The sequence below is a fragment of the Eublepharis macularius genome, chromosome 17, assembly GCF_028583425.1.
Source record: "Eublepharis macularius isolate TG4126 chromosome 17, MPM_Emac_v1.0, whole genome shotgun sequence".
Taxonomy (NCBI): domain Eukaryota; kingdom Metazoa; phylum Chordata; class Lepidosauria; order Squamata; family Eublepharidae; genus Eublepharis; species Eublepharis macularius.
The window spans coordinates 29,280,113-29,302,699 of record NC_072806.1 but is presented as its reverse complement, the minus strand read 5'-3'; the positions used below and the strand labels follow the sequence as shown (position 1 = coordinate 29,302,699).

The 22,587-nt window shown below is 47.0% G+C and overlaps 1 protein-coding gene across 1 annotated transcript in view; it reads right to left on the bottom strand.

Moving 5' to 3' along the window:
• Positions 1-17,663, bottom strand: part of ANKRD13B (ankyrin repeat domain 13B) — a 35,526-nt gene extending 17,863 nt beyond the window's left edge. The window contains exons 1-2 of the mRNA XM_055001877.1: positions 17,496-17,663; positions 7,993-8,128 (exon numbers count right to left, since the gene is read on the bottom strand). Of these exons, the coding sequence (XP_054857852.1) occupies positions 7,993-8,128; positions 17,496-17,609 (250 nt within the window). The 5' untranslated portion in view covers positions 17,610-17,663. The remainder of the gene's footprint in view (positions 1-7,992; positions 8,129-17,495) is intronic.
• Between the last annotated feature and the right edge of the window lie 4,924 nt (positions 17,664-22,587).

The following is a 22,587-nucleotide window of genomic DNA, read 5'->3' as shown; positions in this document are numbered from 1 at the left end:
GTCTAATAATTTGTGTAGGATATTTCTGAATAATATTCAAAGCAGATAAAACCACAATAAAACCACAGGATTTCAGATTAAAAATTAAACAATAAAAGCAATAGAAGCCACAAATTAAATATACAGAGATGGTTACAGCGGTTACCACGGGTCATTTCGTAGAAAAAGAGCTGCAGGAACTCATTAGCATAACTCATTAGCACAACTCATTTGCATATTCCACGCCCCTTGCCATCACTGGAAGTGTGTCATTAGCATAACTGATCTGCGTATGCCACACCCCCTGACATCACCTATCCTGGCTGTTTTGGACCCAATCCTGGCCATTCAGGGCCAAAATTGGGCCCAAAATGGCAAAAGGGGGCTGAAAATGGCCAAAAAGGAGCCCAAAATGGTCAGGATTGGGCCGCAGCTGAGCGGGAGAGTGATCCACCACCCATCAGAGGCCCAATCCTGGCTGTTTCGGGACCAATCCTGGCCATTTTGGGCATGAATTGGGCGAAACGGGCCCAAAATGGCCAAAAATCAGGTGTGCGGGGCCACCTGGCATGTGACCTTTTTGGAGAACTACCGGAACTGCATTCCTGCACGTTCCCCCTCAAAATGAGCCCTGGTGGTTACAAATGTAGTGGTTACAGTGCCGGACTAGGATCTAGGAGAGCCAGGTTCGAATCCCTGCTCTGCCATGGAAGCTTGATGGGTGACCTTGGGCCAATCGCTCTCTCGACCTAGCCTATTCCACCGGATTACTGTGACAATAAAATGGAGGAGAAGAGAACGATGGTTTGGGTCCCTGTTGGGGAGAAAGGTGGGGTGTCAATACAGTAAATAAAGAAATATATTTTGAAACTGACACACAGCAAATAAGTTACAGGCCAGCCCTTTTTTAAAAATCCCAAGTAGAATATGGAACATTTTAAATAGGAAGTGTAAAATGAACCGTCAAATTAATTAACAACGGGCAAAATTCGACCAAAGCATTTTTTTTTTTTTTGAAAAATTTTTATTGGGTTAGAATCCATTATTTCCACATTTACATTCAATTTTCCCCAATTTTTTCATCTCTAACCCCCTCCCTTTCCCCCCCCCTTTTTGTTGACTTCCAACAGCTTTCCAACCCTTTGTCCCCTTTCCCTTACTTTTATTAGCTTCCTCTATCTAAAACAAATATATATTCTCCATTATTCTAAGCAGTACATCCTTAACTATTTTTAACATTATATGCCCAAACTGTAAGTCTTTGTTTCCATCTTAGATAAACAATTTATCCCAATTTTTCAATTTCAGATATTTCTATATATCATAAACCATATAGATCATACATTCGTTTATATCAAACAATTTGACTTATTCTCTATATATATTACTCATTCTATCTTTTTATAATAGTTCTATATATCTCTCCTCACGTAGTCAATCAATTTGACCCATCTATATCTTCAGACATTCAGTTTGGTACAAAACTTATCAGAAAAAAAGAAAATATTGTTAGTTAATCGCTCCTTATATTTAGTCCTTATAATTAATTATTTTCTCTATGTTCTGTTTGTTAACCTATATATATCTATATATATGTCAATCTATTAATCTGACTGCTTATTAATTCACATTTATCTCTTCTCCCCCCGGTAAAGTCTCCCCCCTCTACTTCAATACTTCAGTAGTTCTCAAACTGCCACAGTTTTCCTCCCACCTCCCATTTCTTCTCCAGGTATTGTTTCAGCTTCTCCCAGTCTGTGTTGAACTGCCCTGAGTCCAGATCTCTCAGTTTTCTTGTCATCTTGTCCATTTCAGCCATATACAGCAATTTGTAAGTCCAATCTTCAATAGTTGGCACTTCTTGTACTTTCCATTTTTGCGCATACAAAAGTCTAGCTGCTGCTGTCATATAAAATATCAACGTCCTGTGTTGGGCTGGAATTCCCTCCATTCCCAAGTTCAGTAGCAGGAGTTCTGGGTTCTTATTAATTTGAAATTGTAAAATTTCACTCATTTCTCTTATTATTTCCCCCCAGTACTGCCTGGCTACCTCACACGACCACCACATATGATAGAGGGAGCCCTCATGCTTCTTACATTTCCAGCATTTATTAGAAGTATTCAAATTCCCTAGCGCAATCTTCTTTGGTGTCATGTACCAACGATAGATCATTTTGTAAATGTTCTCTTTGATATTAATACATGTCGTTGTCTTCATTGTAGTTTTCCACAAGTATTCCCATGCCTCCATTGTTATTTCTTTATTAAAGTTTATAGCCCATTTCACCATTTGTGTTTTAACTATCTCATCCTCGGTATACCACTTCAACAGTACTTGGTATACCTTGGATATTCTTTTCTTATCTTCTTTAAGAAGGGTCTGCTCTAGTTCCGAATTCTCTATTCGTATACCTCCCTTTACAGAGTCCGAATTATATAAGTCTCTGATCTGTCTATACTGGAACCAATCGTAGTTAGGTGATAGTTCCTCTTGTGTCTTTATTCTAAGTTTGGATGCTTCAGTTTTAGTTATTTCTTTATACGTTAAACATTGTTGTTCATTATCAACAGCTCTCGGGTCTATCACCTCATATGGAACCACCCACAAAGGGGTTCCTTCTTGTAGATAAATTCTGTACTTCTTCCAGATTATGTATAGACTTCTCCGAACAAAGTGATGCAGGAACATCGAGTTGACCTTTACTTTGTCATGCCATAAATATGCGTGCCATCCAAATATTTTTTTATATCCCTCTAGGGCTAATAGTTTCTTGTTCTTTAATGCCATCCATTCTTTCAACCAAACTAGGCAGATTGCATCATGATAAAGTCTCAGATTGGGCAGTTGCATTCCGCCTCTTTCCTTTGCATCTTGTAAAACTTTCACTTTCACTCGAGGCTTCTTGCCTGCCCAAACAAAATCTGATATTTTCCTCTGCCATTTTTCAAATTGTTTGGAGTCTCTGATGATTGGTATTGTCTGTAGCAAAAACATTACTCTTGGTAACACATTCATCTTAACTGCTGCAATCCTGCCCAACCATGACAAATTCAATCTATTCCATTTAATCAAGTCTCTCTCTATCTGAGTCCATAGTTTTTCATAATTGTTTTTGAATAGATCTATGTTCTTTGCAGTTAATTCGACTCCCAAATATTTCACTTTACTTGTTACTTCACAATCCGTTGTTTCCATTAACAATTGTTGTTTCTGCTTAGTCATATTTTTGCATAATATCTTTGACTTCTTTTTGTTAATGAAGAAACCTGCCAAGTCTCCAAACTCCTTGATCTTATCTATCACTCTTGGCATGTTCTCCAATGGGTCCTCTACAATTAACATTATGTCATCCGCAAATGCTCTGACCTTGTATGAATAGTCCTTTATTTTTATTCCACGAATTTCATCATCTTGACGTATTTGTATCATCAGAATCTCCAATACTAAAATGAACAACAATGGAGATAACGGGCAACCTTGTCTTGTTCCTTTACTTATCGTCAATTTCTTGGTCAATTCATCATTCACCACGATTGCTGCAGTCTGGTCTCTATAAATTTCCTTAATTGCTCTGATGAATCTTTCTCCCAATTGTAGCTTTTCCATAGTGGCAAACATAAAGTCCCAGTTTAAATTGTCAAACGCTTTTTCAGCGTCTACAAAGAAGAAACCAACCTCTTTGTCACAACGCTTGTCATAATATTCAATAGCATTGATCACTGTCCTTAAGTTGTCTCTTATTTGTCTGTCTGGCAAAAAGCCTGCTTGTTCCTCCTCTATGACTTCCGAGAGCCACCCCTTCAATCTCTCCGCCAATATCTTCGCAAAAATTTTATAGTCATTGTTAAGTAGCGATATAGGTCTATAATTTTTCACATTAGTCAGGTCTTGGCCCTCTTTTGGGATCAATGATATATTCGCTTCACTCCAAGTTTCTGGAATCCTTTGATCCCTTAAAACCCCATTCATCACCTCTTTTAGGAATGGTGCCAGTTCATTAGCCATTGTCTTATAGAATTTAGCCGTAAGTCCATCTGGCCCTGGCGCCTTTCCTAGATTTGCAGATTGTATTGCCTTACTTATTTCCTCGTCAGTTACTTCACTATTCAACTTATTTCTCCAAGCTTCCGAGATTTCTGGAAGTTTGGTTTTCTCCAAATATGACGCTATTGATTCTTTGTTTACTTCTTTTTTATTATACAGCTTAGCGTAAAATTTATAAAAGGCTCTACTAATGGTAGCCTGCTCCAAATACGTTTTGTTATCTTCGCAAATTTTATTTATTATCTTCTTTTCCCTTTTCTTCTTCAATTGCCATGCCAGGTACTTCCCAGGTTTATTAGCACCCTCAAACGCTTTTTGATTCAGTCTTTTGAAATTCCACTCCAATTCTTTATTGCTCATTGCTGTTAGCTGTTCTTGAAGTATTTTAATTTCCTGGTATACCTTCTTTTTCCTTGGTCTCTTTTTTAGCTGTATTTCTTTGGCTTTTATTTTCTCCTCAATCTCTTGTCTTTTCTCCTCTTTCTTCTTTCTTGCTCTACCATTTAAGTCCATTAGTATGCCCCTTACAACCGCCTTGTAAGCATCCCAAACTTTATTGGTTGGTACTTCTTTATTCACGTTGTATTGTATAAAAAACTTTGTCTCTCTTCTCAATATTTCCATATTCTCTCTTTCCTGTAACAAGTCCTCATTTATTCTCCATGCTTTCCTTTTTCTCTTTTTTCCAAATTTCCACATAATTGGGTTGTGATCTGAGCCTACCATAGGCATTATTTCTACCTCCTTAGTCCATAATGCTAAGTCTTTTGAGGCCCAGATCATATCAATTCTTGATAATGTAGAATGCCTTGCAGAATAAAAAGTAAACTGTCTGCTTTTAGGATATTCTCTCCTCCATACATCTTCAAGAGTCTCTTGTTGAATCAACTCAAAAAAAAGCTTTGGTAATAGTCCTCTTTTCTTTTGTGCCGTTGTAGTCTTTTTGTCTAGTTCCAAGTCTGTCACTCCATTGAAGTCTCCAGCAAGAATTATCTGGTCATATGCAAGATCGTCTAAATGCTTCCTTAAATCCTCAAAGAAGCTTTCTTTTGCACCGTTAGGTGCGTAAAGTCCGACTACCAACACTCTCTTTAAATTCCAAATACATTCCACTGCTACAAATCTAGCTTCCACATCTCTCATAACAAATTTTGGCTGTAGCTCCTCTTTTATGTACAACACCACTCCTCTTTTTTTCTTGTTGGAGGCCGCTACAAATTCTTTGCCCAATTTTCCAGATTTTAAATATTTTACATCCTGCTTTCTGATATGGGTCTCTTGCAAACAAACAATGTCACATTTTTGTTTTAGTAGCCAGTGAAAAGTATTTTTCCTCTTATTCGGTGAGTTTAGTCCATTTACATTCCAAGATAATACTTTACACTCCATACTCATGATCTTGTTGATAAGTCTTTTTCATTGTCCTTAATAAATCGCTCCATCTCTCGCTCAGATCTGATGCGTTTTTTGGCCCCTCCAAACTCAAAGGACACTCCTTCCGGTAACTCCCATCTGTACCTGATTTTCATGTCCTTCAAAATCTGAATTAGCACTTTATATTTTTTCCGGTCCAGTAACACTGATCTGGGCAGTTCCTTCATTATAATAATCGTCTTGCCATCAATCTCCAATGGATCTTGAAACTGTTTTGTCACAATCCTCTCTTTCATATTTCGTGTTGTAAACTGCACAATCACATCTCTTGGTAGTTTCCTCTGGGTTGCTATTCTCGAATTCACACGGTATGCCACATCTAGGATAGCCACAACTTCCTCCTCCTCCTTCCCCAGGTACTCAGCCAACACCTCAGTCATCTGTTCTTGCGCTGACTTTCCTTCCACTTCTGGCAAGCCACGAAAACGTAGCTGCTTCTCCATATGTTTAGTTTCTGCAACTGACATTCTCCCCTTCACCAATCTCATCTCTGTTTGTTGCGTGTCTGCTAAATTCTCCATCGCGTCTTCTACTGTTTTAACTCTCTGCTGCGTTCCTTGTAATTCACTTCGTATTGTTTCCATACCTTTTTTCACTTCTGACAGCTCCGATTTTACTGTCTGTGTAACCTCTTTAACCTCTTTTATCAGCTTCAATTTCGTGTCCTTAAGTTCTTTAATCATATCTAAAAGTTTTTTGTCCAGGTTTTTATCCAGGTTTTCTATTGCCGATTGCCACTCTTTTTTTGACATCGTGGGGCTTGCTTTAGCTCGCTCCCACGAATCCGCTCTCTTCCTTAACTCCGTGGCGTAAAATTTAACGTTTTTCTATTTTAAATGTCCCGGTCTTCTTATAGAAATTAAATTTTAAAGAGTCCAAAATGTCGGGCGTCTTTTCTCTATGGTTTCTCTATGATTTTGTAATCCAAGATGGCCTACTTCCTCTTCCGCTGAAGCCGCGACCCTTCCCCTTTCAAAAATGGCGATTCCCTACTTCCTGCCCTCCAGCAAGGGCCGCTTCTCTCCAGCCACTCTATTGTTATTACGCACTTCCTGTCTCCCGTCTTCCCACAGCAGATCTCGCGATGGTGTCTTTTTCTCACAGCTCCAAAGCCACAGGTATTCAAAACAATAGTCCCATTTCTTTAATAACTTCTTTAAACTTAGTCTCTTTTTAAATTCAATTCCTGCCGAGTCTTCCCCTCCTTTTCACTAGTCTGTTGCAGTTTAAAAATCTACTTTTTTTCCTCTCTGTTTTTATCAATCTGTCCCGTCTCAGAAGATAATGATCTTTACCTTCTCTTCACTTTTCTCGGGTTGTAATCGCTGTTTCGATTTTAAGTTCTCCTCTCAGCTTCTTCCCCCAATCGAAGCTTGGGTATGTAGGTCTTATGCCAGCCGAATTGGCCCCAAAACTGCCGCAGAGATTATAGCCGACCCGTCGCAAGGTGGGACCTCAAGGATCGGGAGGGGACCCGTTGTGTAGAGCCCCCCCTCGTCCGAGATCTAGCTCACCCTAGGGTCTTGAGCGTTCTTTGCCTGCTCCCCGCCTGAGAGCAGTCGGCCGCGGGCTATTTTCACCCCGCCGGCCGGTTAAAACGGCAGTCCGGTCAGCTCTGCAAGTGGAGCTGCGTTAGACCTCCATGGATCCCAAACAGGAAGTCTCGACCAAAGCATTTAAGGCTTTGTTGGTATCAATGTATATTCTGAATTCTCCCCCTGAAATCGATGAGATTTACAGTGTTGGCTTAACGGAGTCCATTAGATTTAATTAATTGGCGGGGGCCAATTCTAATCAGTGCGGCTTGAGAGTTAATGGTGCGTTATCTGGCTGCTTGCTTTGGAACAGCCAGATACGTATTGGGGAGAAAGGCACACACCCCACACTCCAAGCATCTGTCATACTTTTATATTTTCTTTACAAAGAGCTCAGGGTGATAGACACATGGTTCTCTCCCCTGCCATTTTTTCATGACAACCCTTTAAGGTAGGTTAGGGCGAGAAACAATCCTTTGATCAAGGCCACCTAATGGCTAATGAAGGATCTGAACTTGGTCTACCCAAACTTAGTCCAACATTATTCCCACTCACCCACGTTGTCCCATATACTGTGGAACCCTCATCCCATTCAACATGTTCAGAACCGGGGCTAAACTACAACACACACTAACTGAATTGGTAGATTCGTCGACTAAAATTCTAGTTCATTAATGGGTGAGAATGAGAGAGAGATCAGGGCACACTTGTATATTTTCTTGAGGCTATTTTGATTTGATTGGCTTTTGTAATGAAGAGAACTAAAACGTTAATGAGGGTTTTTCCTTTCAACAAGAACGATAGTATTTGTTTAGTTACCCCTTCCTTCTGTCTCTCAAAAAAGCATCCAGACTGAAGAACTGGTAAGACGTACATTTATTTAAATTTTAATCATTCACCACACGTGGTTATAGGATGGGTGATTAAGCGAAGAAAAATTGCTGAGTTGGGTGAAAACTCTTAATTTGAAAATGCAGATGTAACTAATGGCATACGCACCTGTCCAGCCACTCCGGTTTTCTTTGGCCACATCTGCACCATGTCGCAGTAGAACCCGGGCACACTCCAGGTGGCCCAATGTGGTGGCCAGGTGCAAGGGGGTCCGGCCACGCGGGTCTAGCTGTTCAATGTCCACCTGGAGGAGGGAAACATATTCGTTCGATGCCAAGACCATGTGCAGGCAGGACCATGTAACCACATATCCAACAGCTGTTGCATCCTCTCAATTCTTCCCTCTTTGATGCTACATAAAATCATAACCTTGTTGACAAGAAGACTCTCCTCCTGGCAGGCCCACACGGAGCAGATCAATGTACACAACCCACATTTCAGTGTGCCAAAAGCAGACAGCAGATGCGCACGAGAAGGGACAAACTGAGCAAACAGTTCCAAATTGCTCAAGAAAGCAAGCCAGGCTGGAAGGAACCAAATCCAAGACAGAGTCATCTGTTCTTGTTTAGGATTACTACATCATCATCATCATCAATATTATGAATTTCTATCTTCTCCTTCCTGCTAAGATTTAAAGTGCATAACTGCTTTTTCAAATATCAAGAAAACATTCATACACACGGGTTACTTAACCACAGGCATCTACCGCCTACCCAAATTTTTCAAAATACAGTCAAATATTAAAAATATAACTCGGGAAAAACATAGAAACAACAATGTCCATAGTATCACAAAGAAAAGAGCACTGTGGGACAGCAAAGCTGTTCTACTTGTGGATTTCTGGGTTTTCAAAAATGTAAAAAAGGTTTGTTCAAATAGTTGTATGTTCTCCCTTCCTTCTTTTATCCTTAACAAGATAAATTCAGTAAGCTTTTCCATTTCAGGTCTTTTTCCACGTTTAAAGATGGGGGACTCTTTGGGTTCGGCCAAAGCTACTCCCCCATTCTACATCCACCCTGTTTGGATACAAACATTTCCCTTTCTAATGCAGGTTCTCTCGATTTTGGACTGAGCAGCAGCAGGCTTTTCTTGATTGGACGGGCAGCACAAGCCTGAGACCCACCATGCCACTGGCGCTTGCAGCGTTGCTGGTCTGCTCCCTAAGGATTTTCACAGGAGAGCCATGCCAGCAACGAAGCCCAGCAAGGCACGGTAAGACCACTGCCAGGAGTGCAGCCCTGCCATTTCCTTGACAACCCCGCCAACCAGGGCTTTTTTTCTGGGAAAAGAGGTGGTGGAACTCAGTGGATTGCCCTCGGAGAAAATTGTCACATGGCTGGTGGCCCCGCCCCCTGATCTCCAGACAGAGGGGAGTTTGGATTGCCCTCTGCGCCGCTGAGCGGCGCAGAGGGCAATCTAAACTCCCCTCTGTCTGGAGATCAGGGGGCGGGGCCACCAGCCATGTGACCATTTTCAAGAGGTTCCAGAACTCCATTCCACTGCCTTCCAGCTGAAAAAAAGCCCTGCTGCCAACATCCCCCAATGGTCGTGCCAACTCCATGACAAGCACCAAGTGGCACTGGCCCACTGCACCATCATGGGGGGGGGGGTACACCAGTGTAAGTCCAGGATATGCCAGCATAACTCCCAGTTGGCTTCCAAGGCACTTTCAGCACCCACCTCCCCAAGGACTGCACTGTAATAATATTAAATAAATTATTGCCATAAAATCCGGTCCCTGTTTTGCATCAGTGGCATAAAAAATGTCCTAAAAGAAACCAGTTTGGTGAAGCGGTTATGAGTGCGGGACTCTAATCTGGAGAGCCGGGTCTGATTCCCCACTCCTGCACTTGAAGCCAGCGGGGTGACCTTGGGTCAGTCACAGCTCTCTCAGAGCTCTCTCAGCTCCACCCACCATACAGGGTGTTTGCTGTTGTGGGGATAATAACGACATACTTTGTAAACCGCTCTGAGTGGATGTTAAGTTGTCCTGAAGGGAGGTATATAAATCGAATATTATTATTATTATAAACAAACACATTGAGAACCCACGCAATAAAAATGGGCAAAACCAAAAGGCTCATAGTGATGACATACAAAAGCAAAAAGAAACCAAAGGAGGGCAGATTGGTACATTCCCAGGAATGCTTTAGTGGGTTGTGCTGAAAACTCTTTTGCTGAACATAAGGGCAGGCCCGGGGCTTCAATGTGCTCCCGTCTCTAAAAACAGGGGAGACTCTCTCTTCCCAGTGGTCACAGCTCATGCCCACCTTGTCACAGGCACAAAGAAGCCCACCTGCCCATTCAAATCCTCAACCCTGCTCCCTTCCCTGCTGGGGCTGTAGGTTCATCTGCAGAATAATTTTCTCCCTTTCATTTCTTTTGCATTCCTCCTCCCTCCCGTCTAGTATTTCCTGGCTGTGCCCCCTTTTTCTCTTGCCATACACAAAGGGCTGGAGGAAGAGCAAATCAGCTCCAGACCGCCCAGCCTAAAGGAGGAATAGAACTACAGATTTTAGTTATGCAGCGTTTGGCTTTCTTTGGGTGGGGGATTTTGTGTTGTCGTCGTCAAAGGGGTGCCATCCCCTACCAGTGTCCCGCAATAGGCTAGTGTTAGCACTCTACCTAAAAATAGTTCCTGCCTCAAAGACCCTCTCACAAGAGGTGGGGGGAGGAGGAGGAGAGGAAAACATGTCTCCAAGGCAACCAACCACAGAGCTGTACAGAATTGGGGCCGAGATTCCTTGGGAGCTCGTAGATCCAGAATGCGGCCGTGGTCGACTTTTTGTAAGGCCGATGCCGTCCAGAGCTCCAGTCTAAGCATCTCCTCCACATTTGCCCTAAGATGAGTCTGCAGTGCAAAGGCCCGGAAGGTAACTCTGCCACCCCCACAAGACTTCCTGCCCCAGGCACGCCACCATCCTTGATTCCAAAGTTAGGCATACCACATCCTGCCACATCTTTCCGCAAGGGCATGGGCTCTTTACACTTTTTCCTCTATGTGAACATCCACCAGGGCACTGCAACAGTTCACATCTATGGCTGCCAACATTTGGAAGCCGAAGTTCAGGGGCCTGTTTTCTGGCAGGCCTGGGAAGGGGGAACTCAGCAGCCTCTCGCAGGGACTGAAGGTGGGGGCGGGGGGGGGGGAAATCCAGCACATCACAAAATATACAGCTGAAATAAAAGGCTAGAGGAAGCTATGCCCCTTGCCTTTGGGGCAACTAGTTCAAAAATAAGAAACCTGGTGAAGCCTGTTTTTCCCCCTGGTTGGCTGGTAACTCCAATGTCAGCTGCTTATGTGAAAACTGAGACACATGGAAAAGGCATAGATCCAGAGGACTTAGCCATGTTAGTCTGAGGTTGCAAAACTGTAGAGTCCAGTAGCACCTTTAAGACTAACCAACTTTATTGTAGCATAAGCTTTCGAGAGCCACAGCTCTCTTCGTGACAAAGAGAGCTGTAGTTCTCAAAAGCTTACGCTACAATAAAGTTGGTTAGTCTTAAAGGTGCTACTGGACTCTTTACTATAAGGAAAAGGCAGGGAGCCCGCACGGAGGCCAAAGGCTCAGCCAAGGCCTCTGCTTCCATTCACACTGGGAGAGAGGGGATTAAAGAGCCCTCGGCTACTGCGAGGATTAGGGTGAGGTCATCGCTGAATGGGGAAAGCCCCTGCTTTGCACGCAGGAGGTCTCAGGTTCAACGTCTCTCCCTTGGCATCTCCAGGTTTTCCTTCACTGGAGACCTTTTCTTCCGGAGACCCCAGAGCGGCCACCAATCAGCCCTGGTCAAATTGGACCAATGGCCGCACTTTGAGCATAAGGCAACATGCTCTGAGTCTGTGCGTTGAGCTAACTATGGCCGAGTTCAAAACGTGACCCTGTGAGTCCGGGGGGGGGGGGGGTCCAGGTCCCCTTCTGCTCCCGGCGGGAGACCTTACAAAACTTCCCAGCATGGCGCGAAGGCATCACTTCTGAGAGTGATGTCATTGCACAGCCCCCAGGAGCGCTCCCATGCCTCGCACTGAGCTGATCCAGCCTGTGTGGGGCCCGAATTTGCCCGGCACGAAGCAGGGGAGCACTCACAGGGCCTGCGTATTGACATCACTCATGGGAGTGATGTCATCAGCCACGCTGGGAGCATGCCCCCAAAGGCTTGTTCGCCCACCTTTCCCCCTCACTGGCCAGGTGAGTGCTGGCGGGAGGGTGTGTGTGTGTGAAGGTTGGGAGCAGGGGATTCCCCGTCCCCACCGGAGGACTGGTAACCCTAGTCAGGGGCCTGATCAACAAGACACTGGGGCTCTGGGGAAGAATCAAGCATGATGCTACTCCAAGAAGCTGGAGGAGGGCAGGTGTTAGTTATTGCTCCCTCGACGGGTAACTGCAAGGAAGTACAGACACGCCACGTTCCACCGTCTTCCCCTGCCCTGCCTCTGTCCCCCAGGACTTCGGCATTAATTGCAAATGATGGGTCTTGGTAGTCACAAAGAGTCCTCGCAGTGTGTGGTGGGCCTCCTTTAGGGACCGTTGTCAAGGGAGAGATTCCACGCCTCCTGGACTCCCCTCCCAAGACTCCTCTTTGATGAGGCAAGCAATCAGAGGGCCAAAGAGGTACTAACTGGTGCTTGCTAGGGATCCAGGGGGAAAACATCTCTTTCTCTCTTCTCCTGCCCCACCCTCAGCCTACTAGTTTTTTTTTAAAAAGCGAATTTTTCATGTCCAGATGCAGACTGAAAAAATGTAGCAGAACCTCCGCTTAGCTTAGAAAAGAGGCAAGGAAGGGGAAACACGATAGAGGTCAATAAAATTATACATGGTGTGAAGAGAGAAGCTTTGTCCTCTCTCATTATACTAGAACCCAGGTCAGACAAAATGTAGTACTTCTTCACATAAAGAACAGTTAACTAGTGGAACTCACTGCCCCAGGATGTGGTGATTGCCATCAACTTGGAAGGCTTTCAAAGGGGAGCAGACAAATTCGTGGAGGATGGGGCTATTAGCTACTATTCATGATGGGTATCTACTCCCTCCAGTAGCAGAGGAAGTATGCTCCTTGTGGGTCTCCTAGAGGCAGCTGATGCGTGAACAGAATGCTAGACTGGGTGGGTCTTTGGTGCTCAGGAGAACGTCCGTGTTTAGAGGTTCTTTGCCCGTCTGAAGCCTGAGTGGAGTCAATAAGTACTCTGTGTTACGCTAGGCTGCAGTGATACTGGTGCCACAGCCCCAGCCCTCCAGCCAAGCTCTCAGCCAAATCCAGGGCCTGACCTGGGGCAACAGGGGATGGAAGGAGTGAATGGGTTCTCGGTTAGTTAAACTGCTCATCTAACGGGTCCAGGGGAGCAAACCGCCTCCCTAGCAAAGTCAATGTCCCAGCAAATGAACTGCGGGATAAACCAAACCTTCCTAGTCTTTTTATGGACCCGTGTTGAGCCTTCAAAACAAAAGGATCCATTTGTTTCCAGCAAGGACACATTTCCAGTACAGCTGGGGCCTCCTCACTGTGTGAGGCAAGAGGCGAGAGCCCCCTTTGCCCCTCCTGAGCCAGAGGCCCCTCTGCCTTGTTTCCTGCTTTTAACATCAGAACAAGGGTTGGGGGGGGGCATGCTTCTGTCTGCCTTGCTGTCACATCAAAGAGAGGATCTAATTTTAACATTAAAGCCAACACATAGCGGAGAGGAGCTGCATAATTCCCGCACCCCATCTCCACACCGTCCATTGCTGCAGATAGTTTTCTTCCAGCCAGAACCAGGTGGGAGCGACAGATGTTTGTCTCCTTTCACCCAGTGCCCCCAAGGTTCTCTCCCCCCACAAACAGGGCTAATCCAAGATATGTTGTTACTCCAGGCAAAGGACACCCATTACCTCCCAGGACCCAGCCGGTAGCTGCATGGGCCAAAGAGGAAATGTCCTGTTGTCAGTGCAGCCTCCATCACTGATTGGGTGAGCTGCTCTGATGTCAAAGCAGGGCTGAGAGTGAACCTACCTACCCCCGCCATTAATCAGCCCCCTCCACACTGTACTGCTCCAAGCAGTCTCTTGGGTGGCTGAGCCAGGAAACGAGAACTGCCCTCATACCACCCAAACCCAACTCAAACATCACAACAACTAAATCACCTGGCCGGGCCAGCTTCACAGCCCCTCCCCAGTGATCAAAGCACCCCTGGAATTTGATCTCCCCCCCCCCCCATTCTGCTCTCACAACTCCCCTTGTCATTTGGCTCATTTGTAGAGCTTATGAGACAATGCTAAACCCAGGAAGCATTCCTCACTGCCTGAGCTCAGCCCCTGCTGTTAGAAAGCTGGAAAAGAAAGGCAGTGCCTCTGAACATATACGGAGAGCTTCGCCACACGGCAACCCCGGCCTAGCTCCTTCTAGGAAGCACAAATCAATTGGATGCAAAATCTAATTTTGTTCTGCGGAGCTGGGAGTGTTTTAATTAAACACAAAAGAGATCCTCTCTCTCTCCCCTTCTCTCTTTAATTGCTTTAATGAAAAGATTTATAATTAAAGAAAAACAACAGAGCTTCCCTTGGTGGCAGGGGGGAGTTGGGTGATACTAGCATTTGCAACAGCTGCCTGGGCAGAGGGAAGGGGGATGTGTGCATTTTTGGATGGAAACAGAGCCCAGGTGCACCACAGTCTGTCCCCCAGGACTCAGGCAGGACTGAGAACCCTTATTAGGAGCGAGGGGAAGTTTTTGCTCCCAAAGGAGCCCTGTATTTTAGCTTCTTCTGTAGGCTAAATTGACTCTAACATTTGTTTTAAAACTCCCCACAAGTAGAAAGCCAGCACACCAAGGAAACTGAAGAGATGAAACCCCTGTTGTGCTAGTTTTCTACTTCCAGGGAGTTTTTGCCACAAAGAGACTGTCAAAACAGGTTCCCTCCCACTTGTAATCTGCAGTGTAGTCCTGTAGGCTGCAGTCGAATCCATCTGGCCACTGCAAGGCTCTGCCACCTCGTTCTCCTGTACATATGAGCAAGGCGTCCCACTCTGAGCCTCCCCCCAGAGGAACTGTCTGCTTTGCATCTATCTTGGGCCACTCCTGCTCTCACAGCTAGCTTAAGACGAACTCTTTGCCACCTCCCTGGCCCTGGCTCGTGCATGAATTTTGATGAGAAAATAAAATTCTGGGTTCTGGTAAGGAGATCACTTCGAGTGAGTTTGGGGGTAGTGGTGGTGGAGGACAGAAGCACCTCGCCCTCCAGGGAAAACAAATCCCCAGGAAACGGGCTCTGCTCAATTTGCATCCTTCTGACTCATTTGCATTTATGCAGATTTGAAACAGTCCCCGGCTAAGCACCGATTCTGTGCTTAAAATAGCAAAGTGCAAAAAGAAGGGGGGAGGGAGCAGGAACTTGAATCACTAAGTAAGTTAGAAAAATGAAAAGTCTGGCGTCAAAACCATGTATCAAAGCAGAACCCGGGGCCTGCTGCCCATTTAATTCCAACTCCACAACCAGAAAACTGGAAGTCAAACTTTTGGCAAGACGGAACACCCACAGAGCAGAGCTCAGGCTTGAATTAAGCCTTGAAACATGCAATGACAAAGGTGGCACTGCGCCACTGAGCATATGCACAGGGCATTCCCCAGCCAGCCAAGTACCCTCAGCCAACCATCTAGGATCACCTCTCTCTCATTTGCACAAAGACAACCCACCGAAGATAGCAGCTGAGGGCAAACAAAGAAAAGCCCTTTGCCAAGCAATGCATAAAAGAGCCTAGAAAATGTACACGATGCAGCGTCGGTCACAAACAGAACGGCTTTTTGAAAAAGCTTCATGGAGAAGAGAGCTATTAGTCTTAATCACAGAGCAATTAGGCCTGCTAGCTTAATGGAGCCTCCATTTTCAGAAGCAGTATATCCCAAAACACCAGACACTAGGGACAAATAGCAGAGGAAGGCCGTTGTCTCTGTCATCCGCCTGGAAGCATCTAGATGACCTCTGTGGAAACAGGATGCTGGACGATGGATACTGGTCCAATCCAGAAGAGCTTTTGTTTACAAAGAAATCTCACCGGGTGATGTCTTTCACTGCAGGGCAAATACATCCCCAGCGTTTTAGACATCAGCTCTCTCCAAGAAGAAACACTTCGAATTCTTAGCTGCAAGCTCTGACTGTTCAGGTACCCTGGGATTCCTCCAGCTCTAGCCAGTGCTGTTGCATTGTGTGTGTTAGTTTATAAACCCGTTTGGAAGAGGAAACACAAAATGGTTAAATGACGAACACAACAAAGCACCTCTCGCTTCCTTCCAGCACAAGGATGTGTTTTCGTCAGCTACGACTGCGGCCTCTTTGACACCCAGCCGGAATCAAGATGTCAGCGCAGGCTCCCCCCACCTCCAACGCCCTCCCCAACGCCCTGGGCTGCCACAGATAGTAAATATCATATGCCCAGACAGCCACACATGATCTCCCGTTTGCCTGCAAATCCCCAGCCAGGCACAAGGCTGCTTCTTGGAAGACAGCAACCAAGGTAAATACACACACACACATCAACCACAATGACAAACGCATCCCACCCAGCATAAGGAAGTTGGAAATCCTGCAAACAAGGTGTGCCGCTGGTGTAGCGGACACAACTTGACCACAGCCAACGCGGGTTCCTTCATGCTCCGCTGAGCTGGCTGGCTGGAGCGGCTGCATTTGGGGCCCGAAGGCAGCATTTTCTGGAACGTCTCTTTAACAGGCGCATCTCTTTTGAACCTAATTTGAAGCGACTCTCCCCAGCCTGTAAAAATTCTCCCCTGATCTTTCCCCCCCATTTGATACAATGTGGACCAAATCGAGCCCTGCCATCCACTTTGCACTCGGCTTAGCTGGCAGTGCTGAGCTCTGCCTTCCCACAAGACCTGCTGCTCAGAGATATACTGCCCCTGAGCATGGATGCTCCAACTGCTGGCAGACCTTGTATGCTCTAGGAGCCTCGCTGCCTCCTAAGTCACTGACAGACATCCATCTGGGTGGATTTCTCAGCAAGGGGGAACAGTGCTTCGGGCCAGGGCAGCACCTAAGCCAGCCACCCTGCCCACGCCTGATCCACGACAGCAGCCCAGTTTTGTCTTCCAGGAGAGAGTTCCTAAAAAGCCGCATCAGCCCAGCCGAGCCTTGGCCACTTTGTGCCCCCCCCCCCCCCAAAAATAGCAGCTCCTGGCAGCCCGTCCCGGGCGGCGGCGGCGTTTCCCTCGAGATCCGGGTGTGTTCGCAAACGCTCTGCACGAGCCCGGGATGCACCGAGGGTCCATTTCCCCAACCGGCCCAAATAATCGTGGAGCGGAATAAAGCGGGGAGCTAATTCATTAATTCAAAAAAATGCTTTCACAGCACGCGCCCCGCCGCCCTGGCCCGGAGCCCCTGGCCGATGCCCGTCGGGCGCGCACGTGCGGCGGGAGGGGCTGGCGCCTGCCGGGGCTGGCTGGACAACGGCGGGCCGCCTTGCTCGCAGCCCCAGCGCCATGGCTCCGCCGGCACGCCTTCCCCCCGGCCGCTGCCCGCAGCCCCGGGAGAGCGGCGTCGCGGGGATGCTGCGGGGCTCTCCGCGGCCGCGTCCCTTCCTCGAAGCCAGCCCGCGCCCCGCGCCCCCGGACGCCCGCCCCGGCCCCGGCCCACCTGCTCGGCGGCCAGCGCCTGCTCCAGCCGGGCGGGCTGGTCGTGCCAGACGAGGGCGTGCAGCGGGAAGCGGCTCTCGGCGCTTGTCCTGCCCGCTGGGGAGGCGGCCAGCATCCTCCCAGTGCCGGCGCCGGGGGAGGCAGGCGGGGAGGCCGTCGGGGCGCTGCAGCCAGGGGCATGGGCGCCGCCGGCGATGCGGGCCCGCCGAGCCCGAGCCGCAGCCGCCGCCGCAGCGCCCGCGGAAGACGCCGAGGCCGAGGCCGGCGCGGGGGAGGCGGAGGCGGCCCAGGCGCGCCCTGCTCCCGCCGCGCTCCGTGGGGAGGACGGGGATCCCCCACCCCGCGGCTGGCGAGGGCGGCGTGGCGCCGGCGGGGCACCATGGGACTTGTAGTCCCCGCGCACGCCGAGCCCCCGCCGTCGCCCGCCCGCGCCTCTGGCTCGCCCGGCCACGGGCACGGGCACGCCCGGCACGGGATCGCGCTACGCCGGGCGGCAGGGCAGCGGGCAGAGCGGCTGCTCTAGACTGTGCGCAGGACCGAAGGGATGCGGGGAAGCGGGGCGCCTGGGAGGGAGCCTGCAGAGCCCGGAGCACTGGCGGGGCTCGGGCAGATGCATTGTCTTGCAAAGAGCGCTGCGCGCACGCCTCGCTCGGGGTGCTTCGCCACCATGCCAGGATGTGGTCACGCGTCCTGCTGTCTCCCATCTAGCGATGGAAACGCAGCCAACCCGGCCTGGAGGGCGGTAGATCAAGATGGGTAGCCCTGTTAGTCTGACTGTAGCAGCAGAAAAGAGCAAGAGACCAGTAGCACCTCTAAGACTAACATCATTTGTGGTAGAGTGTGAGCTTTGGTGAGACACAGCTCACTTCTTCAGATACGTATCTGAAGAAGTGAGCTGTGACTCACCAAAGCTCAGACCCTACCGCAAATTCTTAGTCTTATAGGTGCTACTGGACTCTTGCTCTTTTCTACTCTCTAATGAAAATACGTGCTGTCACTAAAATCAGCCTCCTTCCTAGATGGTTGGAAGGAAGCAAGCACAACCCCATTTTTTAAAAAAAAAGGATCTGGAGAGGACAGACAAATTACAGGTTCATTCCAAGTAAATGGGTGGGACTCTTATTAAACACAGAGCGGGGGCAAATCCTGCTGAGGGGTAAAGTGGTGAAGCTTCTACATAGGGAAGTCCTGCCTCACCCCTTTTGGAAAGAAGTTGCTTATAGCCATGTTAGCCCATAAGCAAAATTCAACACCAGCAACACAATCCACTTAATAATCCTAAATGAGAAGGTTAGGCATGTGGATAAGGGAGATCTGGTAGAAATGATGTCCTTGGAGTTGCAAAAGGCTTCTGAGAAGGTCCCTCTCCAAAGACTCCTGAGTAAACTGAGCAGTCATGAGCAATGAGGCCAGATCCTGTTATGGATTTAAAACTGGTTAGATTACAGGAAACAAAGAGAAGGAAGAAATGTGCTGTTTCTGCATCACACCAGAAATGTCATTTTCTGCCAAAGCAGGAGGGTGCACACCCATTTCCACCACATGCCTCCCAGGCAGGGTACAGGCAGTTGGCCCATTCCCTATACCTTCACCTGCCGCTGGCCACGTGAGCAGTGGCTGGTAGCAGCTGGCAGCAGGGGATCTGCCCCCCTCAATGGGGTCTGGCAACCCTACCTCCTAAGCAGCCATTTTCTCCAGAGGAACCGATCAATGCAGTCTGGAGTTCAGTTGTAATTCCAGGAGATCTCCAGACCTCACCTGGAGGCCGAACTAACACACCAGGGCACCTCCACAAACAGCAAGCTAAACCAACTCAAATCCAAGGAGGTAGAACTAGAAGTATAATAAATTTTGAATTTTTATCAAAAAAATTTCAAAAACTATTTAAAGTGCAAAGTGTAAGTCATACAAAATTCTATACAAAAGTTATAATATCCAATCATCATAATAATCAAGGACCATGAGGTTCATGGAGTCAGTCAAGGTCAGTCAAGGACCATGAGGTTCATGGAAATTCAATAACAATATAGATGAGCCAACTGGTGAGAAGCCATGTACAATTAATATTCACAGTTCATATTACTCATTTTTCAGAGAGTAGACCATCCTCCAGATGGAAATGGAGCTGTAGTATATCTTCAAAGAACAGCCTACGGGTCTTTTGCCAGCTGATTCTCAATTCCTGTTTCGTACAACGGACTTCCTCATGGGCATAGTTTCGTAAATGGCCTCTCATAGTATTCAAACACATCAGCCAGTTGGTGGAATCCGACGGAACAACGTGTATGAAACTATGCCCGTGAGGAAGTCCGTTGTATGAAACGGGAAATGAAAATCAGTTGTTATTATGATTGGATATTATAACTTTCGTATAGAATTTTGCAGGGCTTTTTTCTAGGAAAAGAGGTGGTGGAACTCAGTGGGTTGCCCTTGGAGAAAATGGTCACATGGCTGGTGGCCCCGCCCCCTGATCTCCAGACCGAGGGGCGTTTAGATTGCCCTCCGCGCTGCGCGGAGGGCAATCTAAACGCCCCTCGGTCTGGAGATCAGGGGGCGGGGCCACCAGCCATGTGACCATTTTCAAGAGGTTCCGGAACGCCATTCCCCCGCGTTCCAGCTGAAGAAAAGCCCTGGAATTTTGTATGACTTACACTTTGCACTTTGAATAGTTTTTGAGAAATTGTTGATAAAAATTCAAAATTTATGGTACTTCTAGTTCTACCTCCTTGGATTTGTAGTTGGTTTAGCTCACCCGGAGGCTGGCAATGCTATTTAAACCCCTGCTGTGGGAAAAAGAACTCGGTACATGCCGAGCAGGTCTCTTGTCTTCCTCCTCCCCAGGTTAATTATCTGTTCTGGGCAAGTGGGGGGAGTAATGTCCCCGAGTATAAAAACCAGGAGGCCCCAAACCCAGGCCCAAAAGAGGGGTGTCTGAGGTCTGTATTTTTATTCATTTATTAAAATATTTTACTGTGCTTTTTTTGCACATACAAAAATGCTTAAAAATGGCTTACAATGTCAACATTCACAGTACCATAATCCAATGGCAAAAAAATAATAATTTAACACTTGAGTAGAAAAAAATCCCACCATAAACCAGCAAACTTAAGTGTATGTCAAAGGCAATAAGCAAAGTCTTCACTGAAATGCCAACAGAAAGAGCGCCCTGGGTCGCCCCACCCCAGCTACAAAAGTTGATTGCTGCTGCAGCTTGAGAGAAGGATACAGAAGCCGGCATGTCTCTGCTGCAGCCTATTTCATTATTTATTGTATTAAAGCATTTATGCCTCACCTTTCCACATAGTTCAAGGCAGCTTACAAAATTAACATAGCCTAACTCAAACATAGCCTAACTCAAACAGGACACAGTATCTTATTCCAGGACACGAAAATACTGGACAACACTTCCAACTACTTTGTCAGATTGCACAGGGAAGCCATTGAAATTCATAAGCATAAGCACAACTTCAACAGGAAAGAAGAGACTTTAAGAATGAATAGAGCATGGTTTCCAGTCCTGAAAAACACCAGGCTAACAAAATACTCTACATCTTACAATAGCCCTGCAGAGAAGATTAGCATATCAAGCACCAATCCATATGCAAAAGAACCTCCTCGAGATACAGTGAAGCATTAGCATTCCACACCCTGGGAAACTCTTAAAGGATGACGCAACCCAAACCCACCTTCCTGAGTAGATAGAAATTACCTGCTAACATCTTCTCCACAGTTTGACACTGAGAGATCTCTGTTTTTTGGTGCTACACCTCTGAAGATGCCAGTCACAGCTGCTGGTGAAACGTCAGGAACTACAATGCCAAGACCACGGCTATATAGCCCGGAAAATCCACAACAACCAGCTTACAAAATTATTTTAAAATTTCCAAATTAAACCCGAGGTAAATTCTCTCCCTCCCTGCCTTAAAAGACGCCTGTTCTAAAAAAAACCCTTAAAATTCTTGGCAAAGGAGCAAGCCTTGCAGCGCCTCCTGAGTATATCCAAGGAGGGAGCTCCCCTCACCTCGTCAGGGATCTCATTCCATAAAACAGGAGCCAAGATGGAAAAGGCCCTACCTCTGGTCAATGCCATATGGGCCACCCTAAGCGCTGGGACAGCCAACAAATGGCGGCCTCAGGATCGTAAGTGGTGCACAAGGACGATGGAAGGAGATAGGTTCTATGTCATGAAGGGCTTTAAAAGTCCTGACTAGCACCTTGAACTGTCGCTGTTTCAATGTATTGGGTCTTTCCAGGGCTCATTTTGAGGGGGAATGTGCAGGAACGCAGTTCCAGCAGTTCCCCCAAGAGGTCACATGTAGGTGGCCCCGCCCACCTGACTCTTGGCCATTTTGGGCCTGTTTTGGCCTGGATTGGGTCCAAAACAGCCTGGATCGAGCCTCTGATGGGTGGTGGATCACTCTCGCACTCAGCAGTGGCATGATCCTGACTATTTTGGGCCCCTTTTCGGCCATTTTCAGCCCCTTTTTGCCATTTTGGGCCCATTTTGGCCCTGAATGGCCAGGATTGGGTCCAAAACTGCCAGAATAGGTGATGTCAAGGGGGTGTGGCATATGCAAGAGGTGTGGCATCACCTTTCCGGTGATGGCAAGAGGTGTGGCATATGATAATGGGTTATGCTAATGAGTTCCTCCAGCTGTTTTTCTACGAAATGACCCCTGGGTCTTTCTCAGAAGGTAGATCAAGATGGGTAGCAGTGTTTGTCTGTAGTGTTAGAGAAGAGCAAGAATCCAGTTGCACCTATAAGACTAGCAAAATTTGTGGCAGAGTATGAGCTTTTGGGAGTCACAGCTCACTTCTTCAGTGAAGAAGTGAGCTGTTACTCCCAAGAGCTCATACTCTGCCACAAATTTTGCTAGTCTTATAGGTACTACTGGACTCCAGCTCTTTTCTCAGGAGGGAATAAGCCAACTTTAACTATTCATCAGATACCTTCACATATGAAGAGTCTTGCTGGGTAAAACCAAAGGTGCCTCAAAGTTAGTATCTGGATTCCAGGTTGGCCAATCAAATATCCACAGAAAACATGTAAACTGGGGACAGGGGAGAGCGAAAACCCTTCCCCACAGCTGGTC